Source organism: Coregonus clupeaformis, unplaced genomic scaffold (assembly GCF_020615455.1).
Source record: "Coregonus clupeaformis isolate EN_2021a unplaced genomic scaffold, ASM2061545v1 scaf0452, whole genome shotgun sequence".
Classification (NCBI taxonomy): Eukaryota; Metazoa; Chordata; class Actinopteri; order Salmoniformes; family Salmonidae; genus Coregonus; species Coregonus clupeaformis.
In genome coordinates, this window is record NW_025533907.1 from 309,901 (window position 1) to 333,847 (window position 23,947).

The 23,947-nt window shown below is 48.0% G+C and overlaps 1 protein-coding gene across 1 annotated transcript in view; it reads left to right on the forward strand.

The window, feature by feature from the left end:
* Positions 1-207: 207 nt before the first annotated feature.
* The window catches only part of LOC121586948 (juxtaposed with another zinc finger protein 1-like), a 28,779-nt gene continuing 5,039 nt past the window's right edge, over positions 208-23,947 (forward strand). The window contains exons 1-2 of the mRNA XM_041904032.1: positions 208-436; positions 23,048-23,120. Coding sequence (XP_041759966.1) covers positions 322-436; positions 23,048-23,120 — 188 coding nt within the window. The 5' untranslated portion in view covers positions 208-321. The remainder of the gene's footprint in view (positions 437-23,047; positions 23,121-23,947) is intronic.

Below are 23,947 nucleotides of genomic sequence, written 5' to 3' on the forward strand. Positions count from 1 at the left end.
CCTCGGGTGCTCAACACGCAATGCTGATGTCACTGTCCCTATTGCCGCGTTCAAGTGCTAGTCGGAACTAGGAAACTCGGAAATGTTCGACTTGCTAACTGGTTTTAGTTATTCACGTGCCGCATTCAATAAATTAGTAAATCGAAATGTTCGAGTTTCCTAGTTCCGACTAGCACTTGAACGCGGCATAGCCCCTTTGCCCTTCCTCGCTCCGCTCACCCACCCCTGACTACGCTCCAGCTGCTTCCGCAGCTGCCTGTTGGTGTCTGTAGCTGGCTCCCCTCTCTAGCCCACATATTCAATGTACAGGTAGCTTAGACCATGACAGGCATCGCCGCTGCCTCCTTCTTCTCCAACAGTTGCAGATTCGGTGGTTGCGGAATCCACTTCGAATCGTTGGCCGAACTCATCGTGCATATTGAGGACAACCACATCGGTAAGCATTGAACGAATCAGACAGAAACAGTCAATCTGCTCACTGCACTTCTGCAATGGCTGTGGCTAGGGCTAGCACGAACCAGTTAGCTAGCTATAGCTACTTCCTGCGTCTGACAGCGCTGTTGGTAGGTGTATTGATGGGATGTTTGTCTTTAGATTTGTTGTATTTACTGTCACGCTATAGCATTGCAATGTATAGCTACAAACTGCACGATTAGGAACCATCTCGCACTTCGGAAGCGCCAGTTGGTCAATACATTCAACGTTTATGCACGGAACCTATTGCTCGCTCTAGCTATTGCCATTTGCAGCCCTGTCTATGTTTGCTGCGCTAGGCCTGCGCAAGTTTCGTTGCAAACACTTGCTAGATACTGCAACTAGACAGCGCAATGATGGAATGAACCATTGTTGACAACTTGAGTAGCTTTAAAGAAACCTAATTGAAGATCAATTTAATAAACTACCAAAGCTGTATTTAGTGTTGAAGTTCGCAAGCCCCTTGGTAACCAGTTAGTTTGTTGACAATGACTGTTATTACACTGTTCTAACGGCGCCTTCCTCGATATTATGAGATTACAATGGCCATGGGGCTCAGATCACAGTGCAATTCAAGTTTAGTTAAAATGTTATACTCATGCATTATATTTGCATTCATAATTTGTGAGGTTCTCTCTCTCTCACACACACACACAAACTGCTAGAGAATGCAGGTGTGCAGCAGACAGTAGAGGAGTACAGAACAGTGGAGGTGAATTTCAGTCACCCTGGGAGATGTGTGGGCATGAGTCTTGTCCTGATGCACAGAGTTACCCAATATTGATGAACCTGGATGTGGGTCATGCCACCTCCTCTCACTCACACATGATGTTGTCCCTCAAGGGTCACAGTAACTGAAGATCCTCCCACATTGATTAAGGTTCTACCTTGGGGGCTTTATCCTACATGTATCCTATGATCCAACACTGTCTGCAGTAATTGACTTTTCAGTGTTATGGATCTATGGATTGTTGTGTGTTTGTATAAACTGTGTGTATACCAGTGTTGGGGAGCAGTAATAGTTCAACTAACTACATTTTGCAGTAATTTGTAGTGTTTTCAGTATTTAATTACTTTTTTGCCATGTAGTGGTGTAGCGAACTACTGGAACTACACACAATTCTTTTTGCAAAAATATAACAATTATGGGTGAAATAGGCAATAATGTCCTTTATTTTTTGGCGTCAGACCTGCCTAATTTTCACTTAAAACATTGTTTTTGTGATTAATAGGATAAATTACACATTCTGTTAACGTCTAACTACAGAGTGATCTGTTCTTGCAATTTGTTTTCTATGACATTTTAGATTTACAGTGAGGGAAAAAAGTATTTGATCCCCTGCTGATTTTGTACGTTTGCCCACTGACAAAGAAATGATCAGTCTATAATTTTAATGGTAGGTTTATTTGAACAGTGAGAGACAGAATAACAACAACAAAATCCAGAAAAACGCATGTCAGAAATGTTATAAATTGATTTGCATTTTAAATGAGGGAAATACGTATTTGACCCCCTCTCAATCAGAAAGATTTCTGTCTCCCAGGTGTCTTTTATACAGGTAACAAGCTGAGATTAGGAGCACACTCTTAAAGGGAGTGCTCCTAATATCAGCTTGTTACCTGTATAAAAGACACCTGTCCACAGAAGCAATCAATCAATCAGATTCCAAACTCTCCACCATGGCCAAGACCAAAGAGCTCTCCAAGGATGTCAGGGACAAGATTGTAGACCTACACAAGGCTGGAATGGGCTACAAGACCATCGCCAAGCAGCTTGGTGAGAAGGTGACAACAGTTGGTGTGATTATTCGCAAATGGAAGAAACATAAAATAACTGTCAATCTCCCTCGGCCTGGGGCTCCATGCAAGATCTCACCTCGTGGAGTTGCAATGATCATGAGAACGGTGAGGAATCAGCCCAGAACTACACGGGGAGGATCTTGTCAATGATCTCAAGGCAGCTGGGACCATAGTCACCAAGAAAACAATTGGTAACACACTACGCCGTGAAGGACTGAAATCCTGCAGCGCCCGCAAGGTCCCCCTGCTCAAGAAAGCACATATACAGGCCCATCTGAAGTTTGCCAATGAACATCTGAATGATTCAGAGGAGAACTGGGTGAAAGTGTTGTGGTCAGATGAGACCAAAATGGAGCTCTTTGGCATCAACTCAACTCGCTGTGTTTGGAGGAGGAGGAATGCTGCCTATGACCCCAAGAACACCATCCCCACCGTCAAACATGGAGGTGGAAACATTATGCTTTGGGGGTGTTTTTCTGGTATTCCAGCATGACAATGACCCAAAACACACGGCCAAGGCAACAAAGGAGTGGCTCAAGAAGAAGCACATTAAGGTCCTGGAGTGGCCTAGCCAGTCTCCAGACCTTAATCCCATAGAAAATCTGTGGCGGGAGCTGAAGGTTCGAGTTGCCAAACATCAGCCTCGAAACCTTAATGACTTGGAGAAGATCTGCAAAGAGGAGTGGGACAAAATCCCTCCTGAGATGTGTGCAAACGTGGTGGCCAACTACAAGAAACACCTGACCTCTGTAATTGCCTACAAGGGTTTTGCCACCAAGTACTAAGTCATGTTTTGCAGAGGGGTCAAATACTTATTTCCCTCATTAAAATGCAAATCAATTTATAATTTTTTTTATTTTTTTGTTGTTATTCTGTCTCTCACTGTTCAAATAAACCTACCATGTAAATTATACTGATCATTTCTTTGTCAGTGGGCAAACGTTCAAAATCAGCAGGGGATCAAATACTTTTTTCCCTCACTGTACATATGATAATTTTTCACAAAGTAGTTTTAAGAGTAGCTTTAGTGTAGCTTAACTTCTTCCAGTGTGAAGTAATTGGTAGCTTGGTGAGCTAAATTTTCAGAGTAGCTTCCCAACACTGGTGTATACTGTGTTTACAGTGTGTACTACAGTGTTTACGGTGTATACTACTGTGTTTCTGAGTGTATACTGTGTTTATAGTATGTACTACTGTGTTTCTGAGTGTATACTGTATTTACAGTGTGTACTACAGTGTCTACAGTGTGTACTACTGTGTTTCTGAGTGTATACTGCGTTTACAGTGTGTACTACAGTGTTTACAGTATGTACTACTGTGTTTACAGTATGTGCTACTGTGTTTCTGAGTGTATACTCTGTTTCTGAGTGTATACTGTGTTTACAGTGGGTACAACAGTGTTTCTGTGTGTATACTGTGTTTACAGTGTGTACTACTGTTTACAGTGTGTACTACTGTGTTTCTGAGTGTATACTGTGTTTACAGTGTGTACTACTGTGTTTCTGAGTGTATACTGTGTTTACAGTGTGTACTACAGTGTTTACAGTGTGTACTACTGTGTTTACAGTATGTGCTACTGTGTTTGAGTGTATACTGTGTTTCTGAGTGTATACTGTGTTTACAGTGGGTACAACAGTGTTTCTGTGTGTATACTGTGTTTACAGTGTGTACTACTGTGTTTACAGTGTGTACTACTGTGTTTCTGAGTGTATACTGTGTTTACAGTGTGTACTACTGTGTTTCTGAGTGTATACTGTGTTTACAGTGTGTACTACAGTGTTTACAGTGTGTACTACTGTGTTTACAGTATGTGCTACTGTGTTTGAGTGTATACTGTGTTTCTGAGTGTATACTGTGTTTAAATCAAATCAAATCAAATCAAATGTTATTGGTCACATGCGCCGAATACAACAGGTGCAGACATTACAGTGAAATGCTTACTTACAGCCCTTAACCAACAGTGCATTTATTTTTAACAAAAAAAGTAAAAATAAAACAACAACAAAAAAAGTGTTGAGAAAAAAAAGAACAGAAGTAAAATAAAATAACAGTAGGGAGGCTATATATACAGGGGGGTACCGGTGCAGAGTCAATGTGCGGGGGCACCGGCTAGTTGAGGTAGTTGAAGTAATATGTACATGTGGGTATAGTTAAAGTGACTATGCATAAATAATTAACAGAGTAGCAGCAGCGTAAAAGGATGGGGTGGGGGGGCAGTGCAAATAGTCCGGGTAGCCATGATTAGCTGTTCAGGAGTCTTATGGCTTGGGGGTAGAAGCTGTTGAGAAGTATTTTGGACCTAGACTTGGCACTCCTGTACCGCTTGCCGTGCGGTAGCAGAGAGAACAGTCTATGACTAGGGTGGCTGGAGTCTTTGACAATTTTGAGGGCCTTCCTTTACAGTGGGTACAACAGTGTTTCTGTGTGTATACTGTGTTTACAGTGTGTACTACTGTGTTTACAGTGTGTACTACTGTGTTTCTGAGTGTATACTGTGTTTACAGTGTGTACTACTGTGTTTCTGAGTGTATACTGTGTTTACAGTGTGTACTACTGTGTTTACAGTGTGTACTACTCTGTTTCTGAGTGTATACTGTGTTTACAGTGGGTACAACAGTGTTTCTGGGGGTATACTGTGTTTCTTAGTATATACTTTGTTTACAGTGGGTACAACAGTGTTTCTGAGTGTATACTGTGTTTACAGTGGGTACAACAGTGTTTCTGGGTGTATACTGTGTTAACTGAGTTGTGTATCTGAGTGTGAGACTGTATGCATTGGGAACATGATACCCATCTCTGATCAGCTGGCAACCATTCCTAAATACTCCAATCAACCACTGCATTCAGTCAAGCCTGACAGGATTCTGGCTCAAGAAATAGGCTATCTGTATTTTTGCCCTTTTAGCTCCATGACATTGCCCCAGTCCAGAATGATGAACCATCCGCCCCTTGACCAGACCAAAACCCTGAGATAGGTTCATGGCTGCGACGCCACGGAAGATAAACCATGTCACTGGGCGGAATGCAGGGAGAAGTCCTGGCAGGGTTCTAATCTAAATCAAAGTTTAGCAGGCAGAGCAGTTTGATATAGTGCACTACTTTTGACCAGGGCCCATAGAACTCTAAAGGGAATAGGGGGTCATTTGAGACGCAGACATATTCAATGTGGTGTTTAGGTTAGTATGGTGACATCAATGCATAGGCCTAGTTCTATAGATGTGTCATGGCACCATTTGATTTCTGCTACTTTTAGAGGACATAGGTTTAATGACTAGGCCTATGTCTGGTTTGTTCCACCCCATCCTTTGTCACTTAGTTTATAACAATGCCATTACCAAAAATGGTTCAGGGAACACTGAAATCCAAATTCAATATATTTGAATTAATGCTGTATAGACTAGCCCATATCTTAATGCTGTATAGACTAGCCCATATCTTAATGCTGTGTAGACTAGCCCATATCTTAATGCTGTGTAGACTAGCCCATATCTTAATGCTGTGTAGACTAGCCCATATCTTAATGCTGTGTAGACTAGCCTATATCTTAATACTGTGTAGACTAGCCTATATCTTAATACTGTGTAGACTAGCCCATATCTTAATGCTGTGTAGACTAGCCCATATCTTAATGCTGTGTAGACTAGCCTATATCTTAATACTGTGTAGACTAGCCTATATCTTAATACTGTGTAGACTAGCCTATATCTTAATGCTGTGTAGACTAGCCCATATCTTAATGCTGTGTAGACTAGCCCATATCTTAATGCTGTGTAGACTAGCCCATATCTTAATGCTGTGTAGACTAGCCCATATCTTAATGCTGTGTAGACTAGCCTATATCTTAATACTGTGTAGACTAGCCTATATCTTAATACTGTATAGACTAGCCTATATCTTAATGCTGTGTAGACTAGCCCATATCTTAATGCTGTGTAGACTAGCCCATATCTTAATGCTGTGTGGACTAGCCTATATCTTAATGCTGTGTGGACTAGAACATATCTTAATGCTGTGTAGACTAGCCTATATCTTAATGCTGTGTAGACTAGCCCATATCTTAATACTGTGTAGACTAGCCCATATCTTAATGCTGTGTAGACTAGCCCATATCTTGTAGGCCTGTTATTTGTATGTGTGTATTTTAAATTGATCAAATTGAGGGGGCACGTGCCCTAGTTTTAATGGTGTGTGTTCATTTTTCGTGGTGGGGTTTTCTCAGGATCAGTAGGGAGAGGAGGTGTCTGGTGACGAGGCTGGAGTCCATTAGCAGTGCTCTGTCTGTCTGTCTGTATTATTGTTGCATGATTCATTGGGTGAGTCTTTCTGCAGGCATACAGAGAGAGAGAGAGAGGGAGAGAGGGCGAGAGAGAGAGAGAGACTGAGGAATGCTTTTTAGATTATCCAGTCCCTCAGTCGGGCATCTGATTCCCTTTTTTGTTCAAGCTGGGCTGAAGAGCGTCTGGGTACGCTTTCACTCTATTGAGACTGAGGGGGGTTTGGGTCTGTCTGTCTGGGAAAGGCTACATGGGGTCTTCAAGACAAGAAGTGTTCCTCCTATGATAGCCTGACTATACCACCGTTTAGCCATGATATGGCTGGAGCCTCCATAATGCTGTCTATAATGTATAGTATTGTAGAATAACTAATCGTTGTATTAGTAATGACACAATCTTAGCCTAAACTATCATTTCAGATGACAATTTCAATCCCATGCATTTCCCCAGTATTCGTAGGGGTCCTAGTTTGATTAGTATACATTCAAAATGTTTAGTTGTATTTCTTCATAAGCCTATATTAGTTTCATTTGACACTTCAGGTTGCCACAATACACACAGTGAGACAGCTGGGAAACTGCCTGCAACACTGTCACGATCGTTGAGAGACGGGTCAGACCAAGGTGCAGCGTGGTATGCGTACATGTTTATTAGAACAAATAAACACTCGCCAAAACAACAAAAGCAACGTAACGTGAAGCTCAACAGTGGCTACACACAACAAGCCAAACACGAGTCAAGATCCCACAACTAAGGTAGGCAACCAGGCTACCTAAGTATGATCCCCAATCAGAGACAACGAGCGACAGCTGTCTCTGATTGGGAATCACACCCGGCCAAACCTAGACATACACATACTAGATCTCCAACTGTCACGGTTTCGGCCGAGGCTGCTCCTCCTCCTGGTTCGGGCAGGCTTCGGCGGTCGTCGTCCCCGGAGTACTAGCTGCCACCGATCTATGTTTCATGTTCGTTTGGTTTGGTCTTAATGTTGTACACCTGTGTCTAGTTAGTCCTCGTTAGTGTTCTATTTAGTTCTCGTTGTGTGTGTCTGTGTTTGTGTGTGATTGCGCCTCTGTTACGTGTTGGAGCTACATTTTTTCCCTCCAGTGTTTGGAGTGGTTTCTTTGCACATGTTTTGTGCGCAGTTTATTTTGTCGCCTGTGTGCGCCTGGTATTCGCCTTCAGGCTTATTGTGCTTTTGTTTGTGTGAATTTAGCACTAAAGCCTTTGAACTGAGCCTCTGCATCCTGCGCCTGATTCCTACACCACACCCACCTTCAGCACCTTATGACAGAATCACACACCACAATGGAATCAGCAGGATCGGCAGAGACGCCTGTGTCGCTCGAGGAGCATATCCGTGGACAAGATGGCCAGATTTGACAACTGGAGACCGCTCTACAGGAGGTAATCTACACCTTGCACCGATGGGAGGCCAGCCGGGTACCCACACCTCCACCTATCCTGCCCACCCCATCGGTCGGTCCACCAGTCCTAGGTTCGGAACCCAGGGGGATTCGGCTCTCGCTCCCGAGGGCGTATGACGGTACAGCTGCCGGGTGTCAGGGGTTCCTCCTGCAGGTGGAGCTCTACCTGGCCACTGTACACCCGGTGCCCTCGGGATACGAGAGCGTTTCCGCCCTCATCTCCTGTCTCACGGGCAAGGCGTTGGAGTGGGCTAACGCAGAGTGGAGGAGAATGGACGCCAACACCGTGACCTACGCAGAGTTCTCCCGCCGCTTCAAGGCCGTGTTCGACCATCCACTTGAGGGCAAAGCGGCGGGGGAGCGTCTAGTCCAGTTGAGACAGGGGAGGAGGAGCGCGCAGGCGTTCGCTCTAGAGTACCGGACTCTAGCGGCTGATGCAGGGTGGAATGAGCGGGCTCTCATCGACCATTTTCGATGTAACCTACGAGAGGACGTTCAACGTGAGTTGGCCTGCAGGGATACCCATCTTACATTCGACCAGTTGGTCGATATGTCCATCCGTCTGGACACCCTGCTGGCCACCCGTGGACGTCCCGAGGGGAGTCCGTCCATTCCGCCATGCGGCGCCTCCGAGCCGAGCCCTATGGAGCTCGGGGGTGCCGGCGCTAGAGAACGGAGTAGGAGGAGCCCGAGGGGGCCTGTCTCCTGCACCAAGTGCGGTCGTGGAGGGCACACTGCGGCCAGGTGCTGGGGAGGGTTCTCCGGGGAGAAGACAACAGGCCACGCACTGGGGGGCCTCCCAGGTGAGTAGACGTCCCACTTACCCAGAGCTTTCTGTTGCGCACTTTTGTATACCTGTGTGTTTTCCACAGGTTGCACCTCATTCCCAGCATAAGGCGCTCGTAGATTCAGGCGCAGCTGGGAATTTTGTTGATCGGAAGTTTTGTTTTGAGTTAGGGATCCCTCTCCTACCTGTTCACAAACCTTTTTCCCGTTCATGCCTTAGATAGCCGTCCGTTGGGGTCGGGGGTTGATCAGGGAGATCACAGCGCCACTTCGGATGTGTGCGCAGGGGGTCATGAGGAGACTATACAGCGGTATCTGATCGACTCTCCTGCGTACCCAGTGGTGCTGGGGATTCCCTGGTTAAGCACCCACAACCCTGCTATTTCGTGGCAACAGAGGGCTCTCGATGGGTGGTCTGCTCAGTGCGAGGGGCGATGTCTGGGTGTTTCCGTGGGGCGACTTCGGTGGAGAGTCCAAACCAAGTGCCCGCACTGCACATTCCGCCTGAATATGGGGATTTAGCTCTCGTGTTTAGCAAAACTAGGGCGACGCAGTTGCCTCCTCATAGACAGGGGGATTGTGCGATTGATCTCCAGGCAGGAGCAGCGCTCCCACGGAGCCATGTGTATCCTTTGTCTCAAGAGGAGAGAAAAGCTATGGAGACTTACATAGCCGAATCTTTGAGACAGGGATACATTCGGCCCTCCACTTCTCCCGCCTCCTCGAGTTTCTTTTTTGTGAAAAAGAAGGATGGAGGGTTGCGCCCGTGCATCGATTACCGTGGTCTCAATCAGATTACTGTGAAATACAGTTATCCACTCCCTCTGATTGCGACCATGATGGAGTCATTGCATGGAGCGCGGTTTTTCACAAAACTGGATCTCAGGAGCGCGTATAACTTGGTGCGCATTAGGGAGGGTGACGAATGGAAGACAGCGTTTAGTACCACGTCAGGTCATTTCGAATATCTCGTCATGCCATATGGGTTGATGAATGCTCCATCAGTCTTCCAATCCTTCGTAGATGAGATTTTCCGGGATATGCAGGGACAAGGGGTGGTCGTGTACATTGATGACATTCTGGTGTACTCGTCTACCCGAGCCGAGCATATAACCCTGGTGCGTCGTGTATTGAGGGAGGCTGTTGGAGCACGACCTATATGTCAAGGCAGAGAAATGTCTGTTTTTCCAGGAGTCGGTCTCCTTTTTGGGTTATCGGTTGTCCGCGTCAGGGGTGAGAATGGAGGTGGATCGTGTGTCCGCTGTGCACAATTGGCAAACCCCAACTACTGTAAAAGAGGTGCAGCAGTTTTTGGGCTTTGCGAATTACTACCGGAGGTTTATCCGGGGTTTTGGACAGGTGGCAGCTCCCATCACGTCCCTTCTGAAGGGGGGTCGGTGCGACTGCAGTGGTCAGCCGATGCGGACAGGGCCTTTAGGAGACTGAAGGACCTGTTTACGTCGGCTCCGGTGCTGGCGCATCCGGATCCCGCATTACCCTTTCAGGTTGAGGTAGACGCGTTTGAGGCTGGTATAGGGGCCGTTCTCTCTCAACGGTCCGGCACGCCACCTAAACTCCGCCCCTGTGCTTTTACTCTAAGAAGCTCAGCCCGGCGGAGCGTAACTATGACGTTGGGGACAGGGAGCTGTTAGCTGTAGTTCAAGCCCTTAAGGTGTGGAGGCATTGGCTTGAGGGGGCTCAACACCCTTTCCTCATTTTGACTGACCATCGGAACCTGGAGTACATCCGGGCAGCGAGGAGACTGAACCCTCGCCAGGCTCGATGGAGTATGTTTCTCACCAGGTTCGTATTTAAAATCACGTACATCCCTGGGTCCCAGAATGGTAAGGCAGATGCGCTGTCCCGGCGGTATGACACGGAGGAGAGGTCCGTTGAGCCCACTCCCATACTACCGGAGTCGTTCCTTGTGGCACCGGTGGTGTGGGAGGTCGATTCGAAATCGAGCGAGCGCGTGCACGACCCCAGCCCTCCACAGTGTCCTGAGGGTCGGAAGTACGTTCCGCTCGAGATTCGGGATCGACTCATTTACTGGGCTCACACGTCACCCTCCTCTGGACATCCGGGTATCGGCCGGACGGTGCATTGCCTTAGCACTAAATACTGGTGGCCCACTTTGGCTAGGGATGTGAGGGTTTATGTCTCCTCCTGCTCGACAAGATCAACAGTCCACAGGAAGGGGAAGTACAGGAATGTGTTATTTTTAAACTGAGTTATTTTTGTGTTATAAGCAGTTTTAGGAGGTCATATACTTTTTTTTATGTTTTTTCCCCAGCCCCTAATTCTTCCAACAGTCTTCAATCTCTAATAAAACAATTATAATTGGCCTTTATCTGCTGGGCAGGCAATGAAAAGTAGTTAGCTAACAGCAAGCTATTGACAGGACAAGACGGCACAGGAATTAATTTTCATTCTCATGTCAACCTCTAGCCCAAGCCCCTCAGCCCTAGCCCAGCCATAACCCCAGCCCCCATCCATAACCCCAGCCCACAGCCCACAGCCCCCAGCCATAACCCCACCCCAGCCCCCAGCCCAACCCACTGCCTCAGCCCCTAGCCCAGCCCCCAGCCCAACCCCCTGCCTCAGCCCCAGCCCTAGCCCAGCCTCCAGCCCAACCCCCTGCCTCAGCCCCAGCCCTAGCCCAGCCCCCAGCCCTAGCCCAGCCCCCAGCCCAACCCCCTGCCTCAGCCCCAGCCCTAGCTCAGCCCCCAGCCCAACCCCCTGCCTCAGCCCCAGCCCTAGCCCAGCCTCCAGCCCAACCCCCTGCCTCAGCCCCAGCCCTAGCCCAGCCCCCAGCCCGACCCCATGCTTCAGCCCCAGCCCTAGCCCCTAGCCAGCCCCCAGCCCAACCCCCTGCCTCAGCCCCAGCCCTAGCCCAGCCCCCAGCCATAACCATAACCCTAGCCCCAGCCATAACCCCAGCCCCAGTGCGAGCCCCAGCCCAGCCCAGTCTTGCCCAGCTCAGCCTTCAATATCCTCTATCCCTCCTTTAACCCTCTGATTGTGTGCTGTGCATGTGTCCAAGGTGTTAGCCCAAGGAGGGGGGCTCCCAACACTTCCAACGACTTATTGGGGAATAATGAGCCAATTAGTGGTGCCCAGAGTGGAAAAACTCAGCGGCTCCCCTGCCTCTCACAGACACACTGAACCCCCTCCGAGGTCCGCTGGCCTGCCCTGTGCCCGCCTTCGCCTCGCAGGAGTGCGAAATCTGACGCATCCTGCCAAGCGGATTACAACGAGGGTGCTTGATTTGGCGTTTCTTCCTCCTCATCTGGTGGCCTGCTGCTCTCAAACACATTCTGCTGTATAATTAGGGAAGGGGCCTGGAAAACAAGCTCACAAGGCATTCGTGTCCCCGTATTCCCCTTCCATGTTCCAGCCGGGAGCCTCCTGTTTGGGGTTGTGAGCAGTAGGTGGCAGCGGTGAGTTGTTGATGAGAGGCCCGCGCTAAAACAGTGGGGGTTTATATTATATATGGGCGGCAGGTAGCTTAGTGGGTAAGAGCATTGTGCCAGTAACCGAAAGGTCGCTCGCTGGTTCTAATCCCCGAGCCGACTAGGTGAAAAATCTGTCGATGTGCCCTTAAGCAAGGCACTTAACCATAATTGCTCCTGTAAGTCGCTCTGGATAAGAGCGTCTGCTAAATGACTAAAATGTAAAAATGTCCTATTTCACATGTACAGGTATGTATTATACACGTGTGTGAATTGGAAATGTGTTTTTGGCATATCCCAACTCCCCCTGAGATACCCTGGGGTCACGGCCAGGGTTGGCCATTATCAACAGCAACCCTGGAGCAATTTAGGGTTATGTGCCTTGCTCAAGGGCACATCGACAGATTTCCCCACTTGGTCGGCTCTGGGATTCGAACTAGCGACATTTCAGTTACTGGCCCAACACTCTAACCGCTGGGCTACCTGCCGCCCATTGAAAGAGATGTATGGATCAAGCATCTCGGTGGGAGAGCTGATCAAGGATCAGTTTTGCATTTTAGATCACAATGAATAAGAGTACATGGACCTGGAGGACCTGATCCTAGATCAGCACCCTTACTCTGATACGCTAGATACATACAGCCCTCTCCTGATCCCCCTAAAGAGGTGATGCTTTTCAGAAGCATAAGATCACGTAACTGGATATATCTACTGAATGTGTTAATGTCCATAGAGCGTGTAAAGAAAGTTACCGTTGTTCTAATTTCAGTACTTTTCAAGTGTCTATTACAACTTCTACAGCATTTCCAATGAACATGTTGCAAGGTGGCGTGGCTTCACTGGAGCCTGGTTAGTGGTTCGGCCTACGTTTCCCCTAATTACAGACTCTATATTTCAACTCTGATATGAAAACAGACTTAAGCCGCTAATGTGAATATTGGCGGGTCCACTAAGTCCAGTAACCCCTGACAACCCTCAGCAGGGTTTATCACAACAGGTGCTAATGGGTCCTGAACTGCATCCTGAATGGCACCCTATTCCCTATATAGTGCACTACTAGGGCCCTGGTCAAAAGTAGTGTGCTATAAAGGGAATATAGGGTGCCATTTGGGATGTAGCCCTGGACTGGCTCTCTAAAACAGACTGGGGAATAACAGGAGCTTTAAGGCCAATTTCAGCCCAACCACCATGTTACAGTAAGCGCCCCAATGGTCCTGTAGTGGTCTAGTAGTGGTTAAATCTCCCCAATGGTCCTGTAGTGGTCTAGTAGTGGTTAAATCTCCCCAATGGTCCTGTAGTGGTCTAGTAGTGGTTAAATCTCCCCAATGGCCCTGTAGTGGTCTAGTAGTGGTTAAATCTCCCCAATGGTCCTGTAGTGGTCTAGTAGTGGTTAAATCTCCCCAATGGTCCTGTAGTGGTCTAGTAGTGGTTAAAGCTCCCCAATGGTCCTGTAGTGGTCTAGTAGTGGTTAAATCTCCCCAATGGTCCTGTAGTGGTCTAGTAGTGGTTAAAGCTCCCCAATGGTCCTGTAGTGGTCTAGTAGTGGTTAAATCTCCCCAATGGTCCTGTAGTGGTCTAGTAGTGGTTAAATCTCCCCAATGGTCCTGTAGTGGTCTAGTAGTGGTTAAATCTCCCCAATGGTCCTGTAGTGGTCTAGTAGTGGTTAAAGCTCCCCAATGGTCCTGTAGTGGTCTAGTAGTGGTCAAATCTCCCCAATGGTCCTGTAGTGGTCTAGTAGTGGTCAAATCTCCCCAATGGTCCTGTAGTGGTCTAGTAGTGGTTAAATCTCCCCAATGGTCCTGTAGTGGTCTAGTAGTGGTTAAAGCTCCCCAATGGTCCTGTAGTGGTCTAGTAGTGGTTAAATCTCCCCAATGGCCCTGTAGTGGTCTAGTAGTGGTTAAATCTCCCCAATGGTCCTGTAGTGGTCTAGTAGTGGTTAAATCTCCCCAATGGTCCTGTAGTGGTCTAGTAGTGGTTAAAGCTCCCCAATGGTCCTGTAGTGGTCTAGTAGTGGTCAAATCTCCCCAATGGTCCTGTAGTGGTCTAGTAGTGGTTAAATCTCCCCAATGGTCCTGTAGTGGTCTAGTAGTGGTTAAATCTCCCCAATGGCCCTGTAGTGGTCTAGTAGTGGTTAAATCTCCCCAATGGTCCTGTAGTGGTCTAGTAGTGGTTAAAGCTCCCCAATGGTCCTGTAGTGGTCTAGTAGTGGTTAAACTGACCACTGGTGGGTTTAGTTTGTCCCGGCTCAGATCTCTGTGTGTGTTCTGTGGGAGACAAGTCAGTGTAGGACCAGAGAGAGAGAGCCTTATCCTCGGTTATGTAGCCCTGGCTGTGTCTCTGTCTGGGGCTCACCTCCATCCCTGCCAGCCTATCTGTCTGCCTCCCTGCCTGCCTCCCTGTCCGTCTGCCTCCCTGTCTGTCTGTCTGCCTGCTCTAACAATGGGCCTGTTTGTAGCTGCTCTCTACACAGGGGGCTCATTTAGGGGCTCGAGGAATGCACCCCCCAAAATCTGCTGAGCGGAAATAATAAATTTGCGAAGCAGTAACTAGCGCCCCGATCTCTGCACCTGGTGGACCTAATTACATTTATCCCCCTCGCCCCTCCCCCTGGCTGACACCAGTGCTGCACTCAGTTTAGTCAGTCAGTTAGTCACCCCTAACAATAACACACATGCACACACACACACCGGCTGACACCAGTCCAGTCAGTCACTGCTGTTCTCAGTCGGGAGGTGACTAACTCTGACTCTATAACAGAACTGTCTTTATACTGTAGTGGAGCTGTAGCAGAGAACCTGCAGGCGGTGTTGATATTACACACTCACTAGGGGATCTGGTTCTGGGTTGAGGGTGTGTGTGTGTGGGTGTGTCTGTGTGTGGACGTGTTTAACTATACTTGTTGGGACCAGAAGTCCCCACAAGAATATTAAACAAACAAACATTTGACCAACTGGGGACATTTCGTTATTCCCCACAAGGAAAAAGGCTATTTCTAGGGGGTTTAGAGTTAAGGTTAGAATTAGTGTTAGAATTAGGGTTAGGATTAGGGGTTAAAGGTTAGGGTTAGGGTTAAGGTTAGGTTTTAGGGTTAGGTTTAGGGTTAAGGGTTAGGACAAATTTTATTTTGAATGGGAATCAATTGTGTGTCCCCACAAGGATAGTAAAACAAGACTGTGTGTGTCTGTGTGTGTGTCAATGCCTGTATGTACATGTGTGTGCATGCATAGCCTATCTGTTTTCAGTCAATTTTCACATCTCAGGTTCAGTCATTGTACAATCAGCCGTGTTATTTAAGTACCTGCGGTAGCAGCAGCAGGGACCAGACTACCAACCAGTGAAGTGCAGTTTGACTTTGTGGTTTCATTTCCTCTGTGGAAGTGGTGTCTCAATGTGTTCCCTGTACCAGGACTCTGGCCAGTGTTCCCCACTGCTCAGACCCACCATAAAGATGTCACCATGAACCTTACCACTCCACGCTGTCCAGCAGTGCACTGGGTTGAGGGGGAAGGGGCTGCTGGGATAGGTGACTGACTGATTGGCTGGTTGGTGGAAATAAACGCGGAAGGGAGGGTGGGTGGAGGGGAGGGGAGGGGGGGTAGGGCCTGTGTCTTGAGGGAAGTTGGGTGGGGGGTAATGAAGGGGTACAGGGGGCGTCACATCCTCTCTTGCCTCAGGAAGGCGAGTTGTGTTATGTTGTGTGATGATGGTGATGGTGATCACCGTCTGTCCTGTGGTTGGCTGGCCCATGCAGGCTGGAGTCTGGACGTAGCGAGGGGTCTCTCTTTAACTATCTTGCCTAACTAGAATACGGCCATTACGTCATGTCTGCCTCTTACTGGGGGGGTCCACACCCTGGTCCTAATGGGGGGGTCCACACCCTGGTCCTAATGGGTGGGTCCACATCCTGGTCCTAATGGGGGGGTCCACACCCTGGTCCTAATGGGGGGGTCCACACCCTGGTCCTAATGGGGGGGGTCCACACCCTGGTCCTAATGGGTGGGTCCACATCCTGGTCCTAATGGGGGGGTCCACACCCTGGTCCTAATGGGGGGGTCCACATCCTGGTCCTAATGGGGGGGTCCACACCCTGGTACTAATGGGGGGGTCCACACCCTGGTCCTGGGGGGCTGTCAGGGGGGTGGGGGATCAGAGGGGACCAGGGGGGTCTCTGCGCTGGTGGCCCCAGAGGGGAGTGGTTGGTTGGGGCTCTGGGAAGCTGGCCCCCTACCAGATACACACTCACGCCAGCTGAGGTGTGTGTGATTTACAGTGTGTGTGAGTGGATTGATCCAGGGCTAATAGAGTGGCCGGTGAGCAGCCCTCCATGACTCTGCTCTCTGCTCTCTGCTCCTGTGGACAGCTCATTATTTTATTATTTTTAGTCACTTTTATTTCATCATGGGAGCCCAATTGAGACCAGGGTCTCATTTTTAATGGTGCTCTGACATAAAATAAAAGATACATCTACAAGATACAAGATAGAATAACCAGTACATTACATTAGAACATCATAAACAAATTATTAGTCAATCAAAACAATTGCACACCTCGGTGAACTCATTTTATCATCAGGGTTTTAAAATGCCCTAGTGGCACCAGGGAATCCAAATGTAATGAATTTTGTAAGTAATTCCAAAATTGTGGGGCGTTAAAACTAAAAGCGGATTTACCTAGTTCGGTGGAGACCCGAGGAATCGCAAGAGTTAACCAACCCTGTGAACGTGTTTGGTATCTCATGTTTTTATACTTTAACAACAAAGTTAGGTAAGTCAGAACCTTGTATAGTAGAGCTTTGTAAACAAAAAGGGAGTAATGAAGTGATCTACGGGACTTTAATGAGGACCAGCCAACCTTTTGATACAGGATCCAGAGATGTGTATTAAAACAATCACCTGTGATAAAGCGAAGGACACTATGGTATGTTTAAGAGTAGTTGCTGCTGCATTCTGGTAAATGGTGTCACCGTAGTTAAGAACTGGCAGGAAAGTTGACTGTACAATCTGCTTCCTGCTGTTTAGGGAGAGGCGTAAAGAACTGGCAGGAGAGTTACCTGTACAATCTGCTTCCTGCTGTTTAGGGAGAGGCGTAATCTATTTATATAAAAGAAGTCTACTTTAAATCTCAGCTTCTTAACTAGCTCATCCGTATGTTTTTTAAATGTCAAATTATTATCAATCCATGAGGGGGTGGATTTTTTAGTTTTTGTTGTTTTTGACCACTTTCCAGAATTTAGCTGGATTTCCACCACTCAGATACACAATTCAAGAAGTATGTTGACTTTGCTTTTCGAACCAGAGTAAGTCATCTGTTTCTCAAATGTCTGAAGGACTGCCAGTCAGAGGTAGAATCAGTCAATCTAGCCTTAGCCCAAACTAACTTTCTTTCATGAAATCTTTAAGACAATTCATGCATGAACCATGGGTTAGATCTGTCTTTTACCCTTAATCTCTTATATGGGGCATGGTTATCTGCAACAGAGTTAAACAGAGCGGTAAAACATTTAAGTGCCTACCCCACATACACCCACCCTACCCCACATACACCCACCCTACCCCACATACACCCACCCTACCCCACATACACCCACCCTACCCCACATACACCCACCCTACCCCATATACCCCGCTCTCCCAGCTTTTGGCAGGAGGGGAATAATGCATTCATTAATGTGTCTTTCTAGCTTTATGTCTCCGAGCGGGTGGGAGAGGAGAGGAAGAGAGGAGAGGTGTGCGGTCCTTTTCACAGTGGGTAAATCACAGTTAATGAAACACTCAGTCTCAGCGAGTGGAACTCTGAGAGAAACCCTACCTACCTCCCACCAGGCCGCTGAGGTTGAGGTTTGGACCACTACAATATATTACCTGGTGGGAGACCACAAGCAAACACTGCCACTGCACTGCCATGCACTAGTGTAGCCCTAGTGCCCAGAAAAGGGGACGCAGTCCAATTGGCACCCTATTCCCTGTTTAGTGCATTTACTTTTGACCAGGACCCATAGAGCTCTGGGCCCGTATCCACAAAGCATCTCAGAAAAGGTCCTAGGAATCCTGTTAAAACCTGTTTTATGACTAAAAAAACTCCCAGCTCAGAGTAGGTTTTAGGATGATGTTAAGACACTGCCCAGACAAGCTCTGAGCCAGGAGTAAAATCAACTCCTAAAAGTTGGTAATCACGACAGTTTGAGGTACCGCTAAGGAACGATAGTGATGACGCATGCTGTAGCATGTAGGTCTAGATTATTTATGGATTCATCGTACAGAAATGCGGGAACCAACTGACTTGCTGCCTTTTCATCTTTCAGAAAGTATTCAGACCCCTTCAGTTGTTCCACATTTTGTTACGTTACAGCTGTCACGATCGCTGAAGGAAGTGGACCAAGGCGCAGCGTGGAATGCGTACATCTTTTTATTTAGTACACCACACGAACAAAACAATAAACGATACGTGAAGTCCAAGGTTAAACACCAAAAACAAACCTTACACGGAACAAGATCCCACATAAAACAATGCCAAACGGCTACCTAAGTATGGCTCCCAATCAGAGACAACGAGCTACAGCCGTCTCCGATTGGGAGCCACCCTGGCCAACATAGAAATACAAAACTAGAACAAACAAAGAAAACTCACACCCTGGCTCAACATACAAGCGTCCCCAGAGCCAGGGCGTGACAGTACCCCCCCCCCAAAGGCGCGGACTCCGACCGCGCCAACCAAACACCACAGGGGAGGGACCGGGTGGGCACTCCGCCTTGGCGGCGGATCCGGCTCCGGGCATGATCCCCACTCCCTCTCTAACCCCCCCAAAGTACCCCTGGTCGGTCTGGCCCTGCTGGCCGGAGCTGGACTGAACACTGGTGGAGCGGATTGCTCTAGCTCCGGCGTGGAGCAGCTGACCGGTGCCGGACCAGGCACCGGTGGAACAGGCACGGGCTGTGCCGGACTGACGACGCACACCACTGGCTTGGTGTGGGGAGCAGGAACGGGCCGGACCGGGCTGACGAAGCGCACCACTGGCTTGGTGCGGGGAGCAGGAACGGGCCGGACCGGGCTGACGAAGCGCACCACTGACTTGGTGCGGGGAGCAGGAGCGGGCCGGACCGGGATGACGACGCGCACCACTGGCTTGGTGCGGGGAGCAGGAACGGGCCGGACCGGGCTGACGAAGCGCACCACTGGCTTGGTGCGGGGAGCAGGAACGGGCCGGACCGGGCTGGGAACACACACCACTGGCCCTACGCGGGGATCAGGAACGGGCCGGACCGGACTGGCAACACACCCCAGTACCTCTCGCCGTGCCTCTACATCCTCCTTCCCCCTGGTGACCAGTGACTCCCATAACCTGGCGGCCTCCTGCTGCCCCGTCGTCCACGGCGTGAGCCCCCCCTTAAAAAATTTCTGGGCGTCTCTCCTCCCCGTGGGCCAGGCCTCCATAGCTCTCGCCAGACTTTCGCCCTTCTGCTTCCAAGTCCAGCCTCTCTCCTCACACGGCTTGACCCAGTCGAGGTGGCAAAGGAGATCCGCTAGAGATTCCCCTGGCGATGGCTCCTGGACACGCTGCTTGGTCCAGTTTTGGTGGGATCTTCTGTCACGATCGTTGGAAACAGTGGACCAATGCGCAGCGTTATTTGCGAACATACTTCTTTTTTAGTACACCACACGAACAAAACAATAAACGATACGTGAAGTCCAAGGTTAAACACCAAAAACAAACCTTACACGGAACAAGATCCCACATAAAACAATGCCAAACGGCTACCTAAGTATGGCTCCCAATCAGAGACAACGAGCTACAGTCGTCTCCGATTGGGAGCCACCCTGGCCAACATAGAAATACAAAACTAGAACAAACAAAGAAAACTCACACCCTGGCTCAACATACAAGCGTCCCCAGAGCCAGGGCGTGACAACAGCCTTATTCTAAAATTGATTAAATGCATTTTTTTCCCCTCATCAATCTACACACATTACCCCATAATGATAAAGCGAAAACAGGTTTTTAGAAATGTTAGCAAATGTATTAAAAATAAAAAACAGAAATACCTTATTTACATAAGTATTCAGACCCTTTACTCAGTACTTTGTTGAAGCACCTTTGGCAGTGATTACAGCCTCGAAACTTCTGCCTTCTTTAAGGCCAACAGGTCACTGCGCAATAGCTAGCAGTAGTTTTCCCCCGGTCTAGCTAGCTAGCTTTTGTTGTCGGCTAGTTTGCAGCGGCTGCAGCAGGTGTTATCAAATGAATAGTGGTAGTATAGTGGTAGTATAATCTCCATTCTCTCTTAATGGAGAGGTGTTCTTAATTTACAGCTCCAGGCTGCATGGACAGCCTCATTTCACATCTACAGTAACAGCATTGGGCTGGACCTGGGTGATGTGCTATGTTTGCTTTCAGTTCCACAGCTGAATAGGACAGCTCCAAAGCTGAGTATGACAGCTCCAAAGCTGAGTATGACAGCTCCAAAGCTGAATATGATAGCTCCAAAGCTGAATATGATAGCTCCAAAGCTGAGTATGACAGCTCCAAAGCTGAGTATGACAGCTCCAAAGCTGAGTATGACAGCTCCAAAGCTGAATATGACAGCTCCAAAGCTGAATATGATAGCTCCAAAGCTGAGTATGACAGCTCCAAAGCTGAGTATGACAGCTCCAAAGCTGAATATGATAGCTCCAAAGCTGAATATGATAGCTCCAAAGCTGAGTATGACAGCTCCAAAGCTGAGTATGACAGCTCCAAAGCTGAGTATGACAGCTCCAAAGCTGAATATGACAGCTCCAAAGCTGAATATGATAGCTCCAAAGCTGAATATGATAGCTCCAAAGCTGAATATGATAGCTCCAAAGCTGAGTATGACAGCTCCAAAGCTGAGTATGACAGCTCCAAAGCTGAATATGATAGCTCCAAAGCTGAATATGATAGCTCCAAAGCTGAGTATGACAGCTCCAAAGCTGAGTATGACAGCTCCAAAGCTGAGTATGACAGCTCCAAAGCTGAATATGACAGCTCCAAAGCTGAATATGATAGCTCCAAAGCTGAATATGATAGCTCCAAAGCTGAGCGACCATGAGTGTGTTAGAGGGAGCCTTGTACGCTTGCCACTATGTCCATCCACACATACCCCAAATCCTCTGACCAGACCCACTGTCCACTTTCACCATTCTGCACACACAGACCGCAGGACCTAAGATGGGAAGATGGGCAAAGGTACTAGGGTGTGTTTTGGTGCACATAACACGTACCTAGCTACTGTTGTCCATGGACAACATTGGGCCCCGTAGAATTACATAAGGAACACTTTAATAAGATTTAATAAGATCTCTATGTTGGGCCCACCCAAAGTGAACGCTCTCCGGAAAAGCTGCAGAAGTCGTTTTTATGAGGGGTTACAGGTCAGATCTAGTGTGAATCTGGGGCAACACCTCAGTGGGAGAGCTTTGAAGACATTCACGGAGGTGCTTCAGAACAAAGTGCTTCTGCTTTATATGAATAAATCAGTGTGACCTCAGGCGGATACCAGGGTGTATTTTGGTACACACACATAACACGTTGCTACTTGCTTTCCTCTTTTACTTGAACATGGAAAAGACTTGACTATGTGATTTAAAGACCCTCAAACTGCACTTAGCGTTATCTATTTATTAGATTTGCTAGATTTGCCAGTGAGCCGAACACCATACACAGTGTCATTATATTGATACACTGTGATTGTCTGAATCAGGTTGTTTAGTGCTGGGCTGGAATAAAAGGCTGCCTCAGTAGTGGCTCTCCAGACCAGGGCTGTAGTTTTGAAGAACCCTTCCCCTAAAGGCTGTGGTTGCTTTTCTGCGTTCCAAATGGCCTAGGCTGAGCCCTACGGGCCCTGGTCAAATGTAATGCACTATATACTGAATAGAGTGCCATTTGGGATATAACCTTTGACCCTTGGGGCCACATGCTGCCAGTGTTTCTCTTCATGGCCACAGGGGGGCAGCACTTTCCCATATCCCAGGCCAGACCAGGCAGAGGCAGGCACTAGGTAGGCAGGCACAGCTGGTGAGTGGCAGACACGGGGTGGGTTTATGGGGCATCTCCGCACTCCCACATGGCATGGCAGTGGGGAGGCTGTTTGAAGTTGGGCCTGGTTCACCTCAGGGTGTGATGGGAGGGAGAGAGAGATGGAGGGAGGGAGGGAGGGAGGGAGGGAGGGAGGGAGAGAGGGACGGATGGAGGGAGAGAGGATGTCCGTTGTTTGGCAGCACTGCAGAGCCGAGCCAAACGTCTGGAGCACAGCATGGGAAAGCACAGTGTGTGGAGGGTTGTCTATACTATGGGCAATATGGTGACTGCAGTAAGGAAGAGGCTGCATAGTTAAAGTTGGATCAGATCAGAAGACTTATGAGAAAGCCCAGTGCCAGCCAGCGCCATGGAAGGCTTCATTAAATACGTTGTGTAGCCTAGATTAGACCCAGCCTTCTTTGTTGTGCGTTTTTAATAAAAAGCTAATTTATCTAGTTTGTTGATGAGATGTGAGAGAGGGGTTTGGATACGAGGTGGTTTGTGGACGATCACCAGCTGTGCTTAGCTTGAGGACGACGGCTAGTCTAGACAGCAGCCCATGACATAATTTGTTAAACATCATCACACTAGCTAGCTACTGTTGTTTTGGTAAGAGTGACACACACCCAGTCCGAACACACAACCACTGCCTCCCCTCTTGACCACATGTGATTGTTATGAGGACCATGCAGTGACAGCTTTGTTGCTGTGTGTGTGTCATGTCTGCTGTTATATGATTAGGCTAACCTCTCTCTCCCTCCCCCTCTCCCTCTCTCTCACCCGTCTGTCTCTCGTCAGACACAGATCCTCATCAGTTGGAGAACCAGGAGCAGCAGCAGCCCACCTATGTTGCCCTCAGCTACATCAACAGGTGAGCAGGCTACTAGCCTAACCCCAACAGGTGAGCAGGCTACTAGCCTAACCCCAACAGGTGAGCAGGCTACTAGCCTAACCTTGACATATACTGAACAAAAATATAAACGCAACATGCAACAATTTCAAAGATTTTGCTGAGTTACAGTTCATAAAAGGAAATCAGTCAATTTAAATAAATAAATTAGCCCCTAATCTATGGATTTCACATGACTGGGCAGTGGGCCCACCCACTGGGGACCCAGGCCCAGCCAATCAAAATTAGTTTTTCCCCACAAAAGGGCTTTATTACAGACATAAATACTCCTCAAAAATACTATTTGTTCAGTGTATATACCAATCAGACCTTTAACCATGTCCCAAAGGATCATGGTTATGAAATCCCTAATGAGCGGTATTCTTATGGTTCAGTTTAAACTGTCCTAACTCTGGCCAGAAAAGGGATTAATGACCGAATGTCATTAGTAAATAGTTGATTAAACAGTTACTTATCTCAGTATGACCCTGTGAAGGTTTGTGTTTGAGGTCTAAGTCTATGCTACATTATAGGTGTATCGGAGGTAAGAACGTGCCTTAAGCTCACTCCACAGCTAGCTTGAAATGTCACCAATGGTGCTATCTAATAGGATCCTTTTCTATAGCACAACTGGTTGGTACGTTGTCAAGGAGACCTCTGGTTGGAGTCCAGTAAGGGGACAGGGACAGTGGAGGAAGAAAAGCTGTTAGAAGCACACTGACTTCGGTTTCATAGGGCCATGCACTTCAACCTCCGAGGGAATCTGGTCCCAGTGTGTGTGTGTGTGTGTGTGTGTGTGTGTGTGTGTG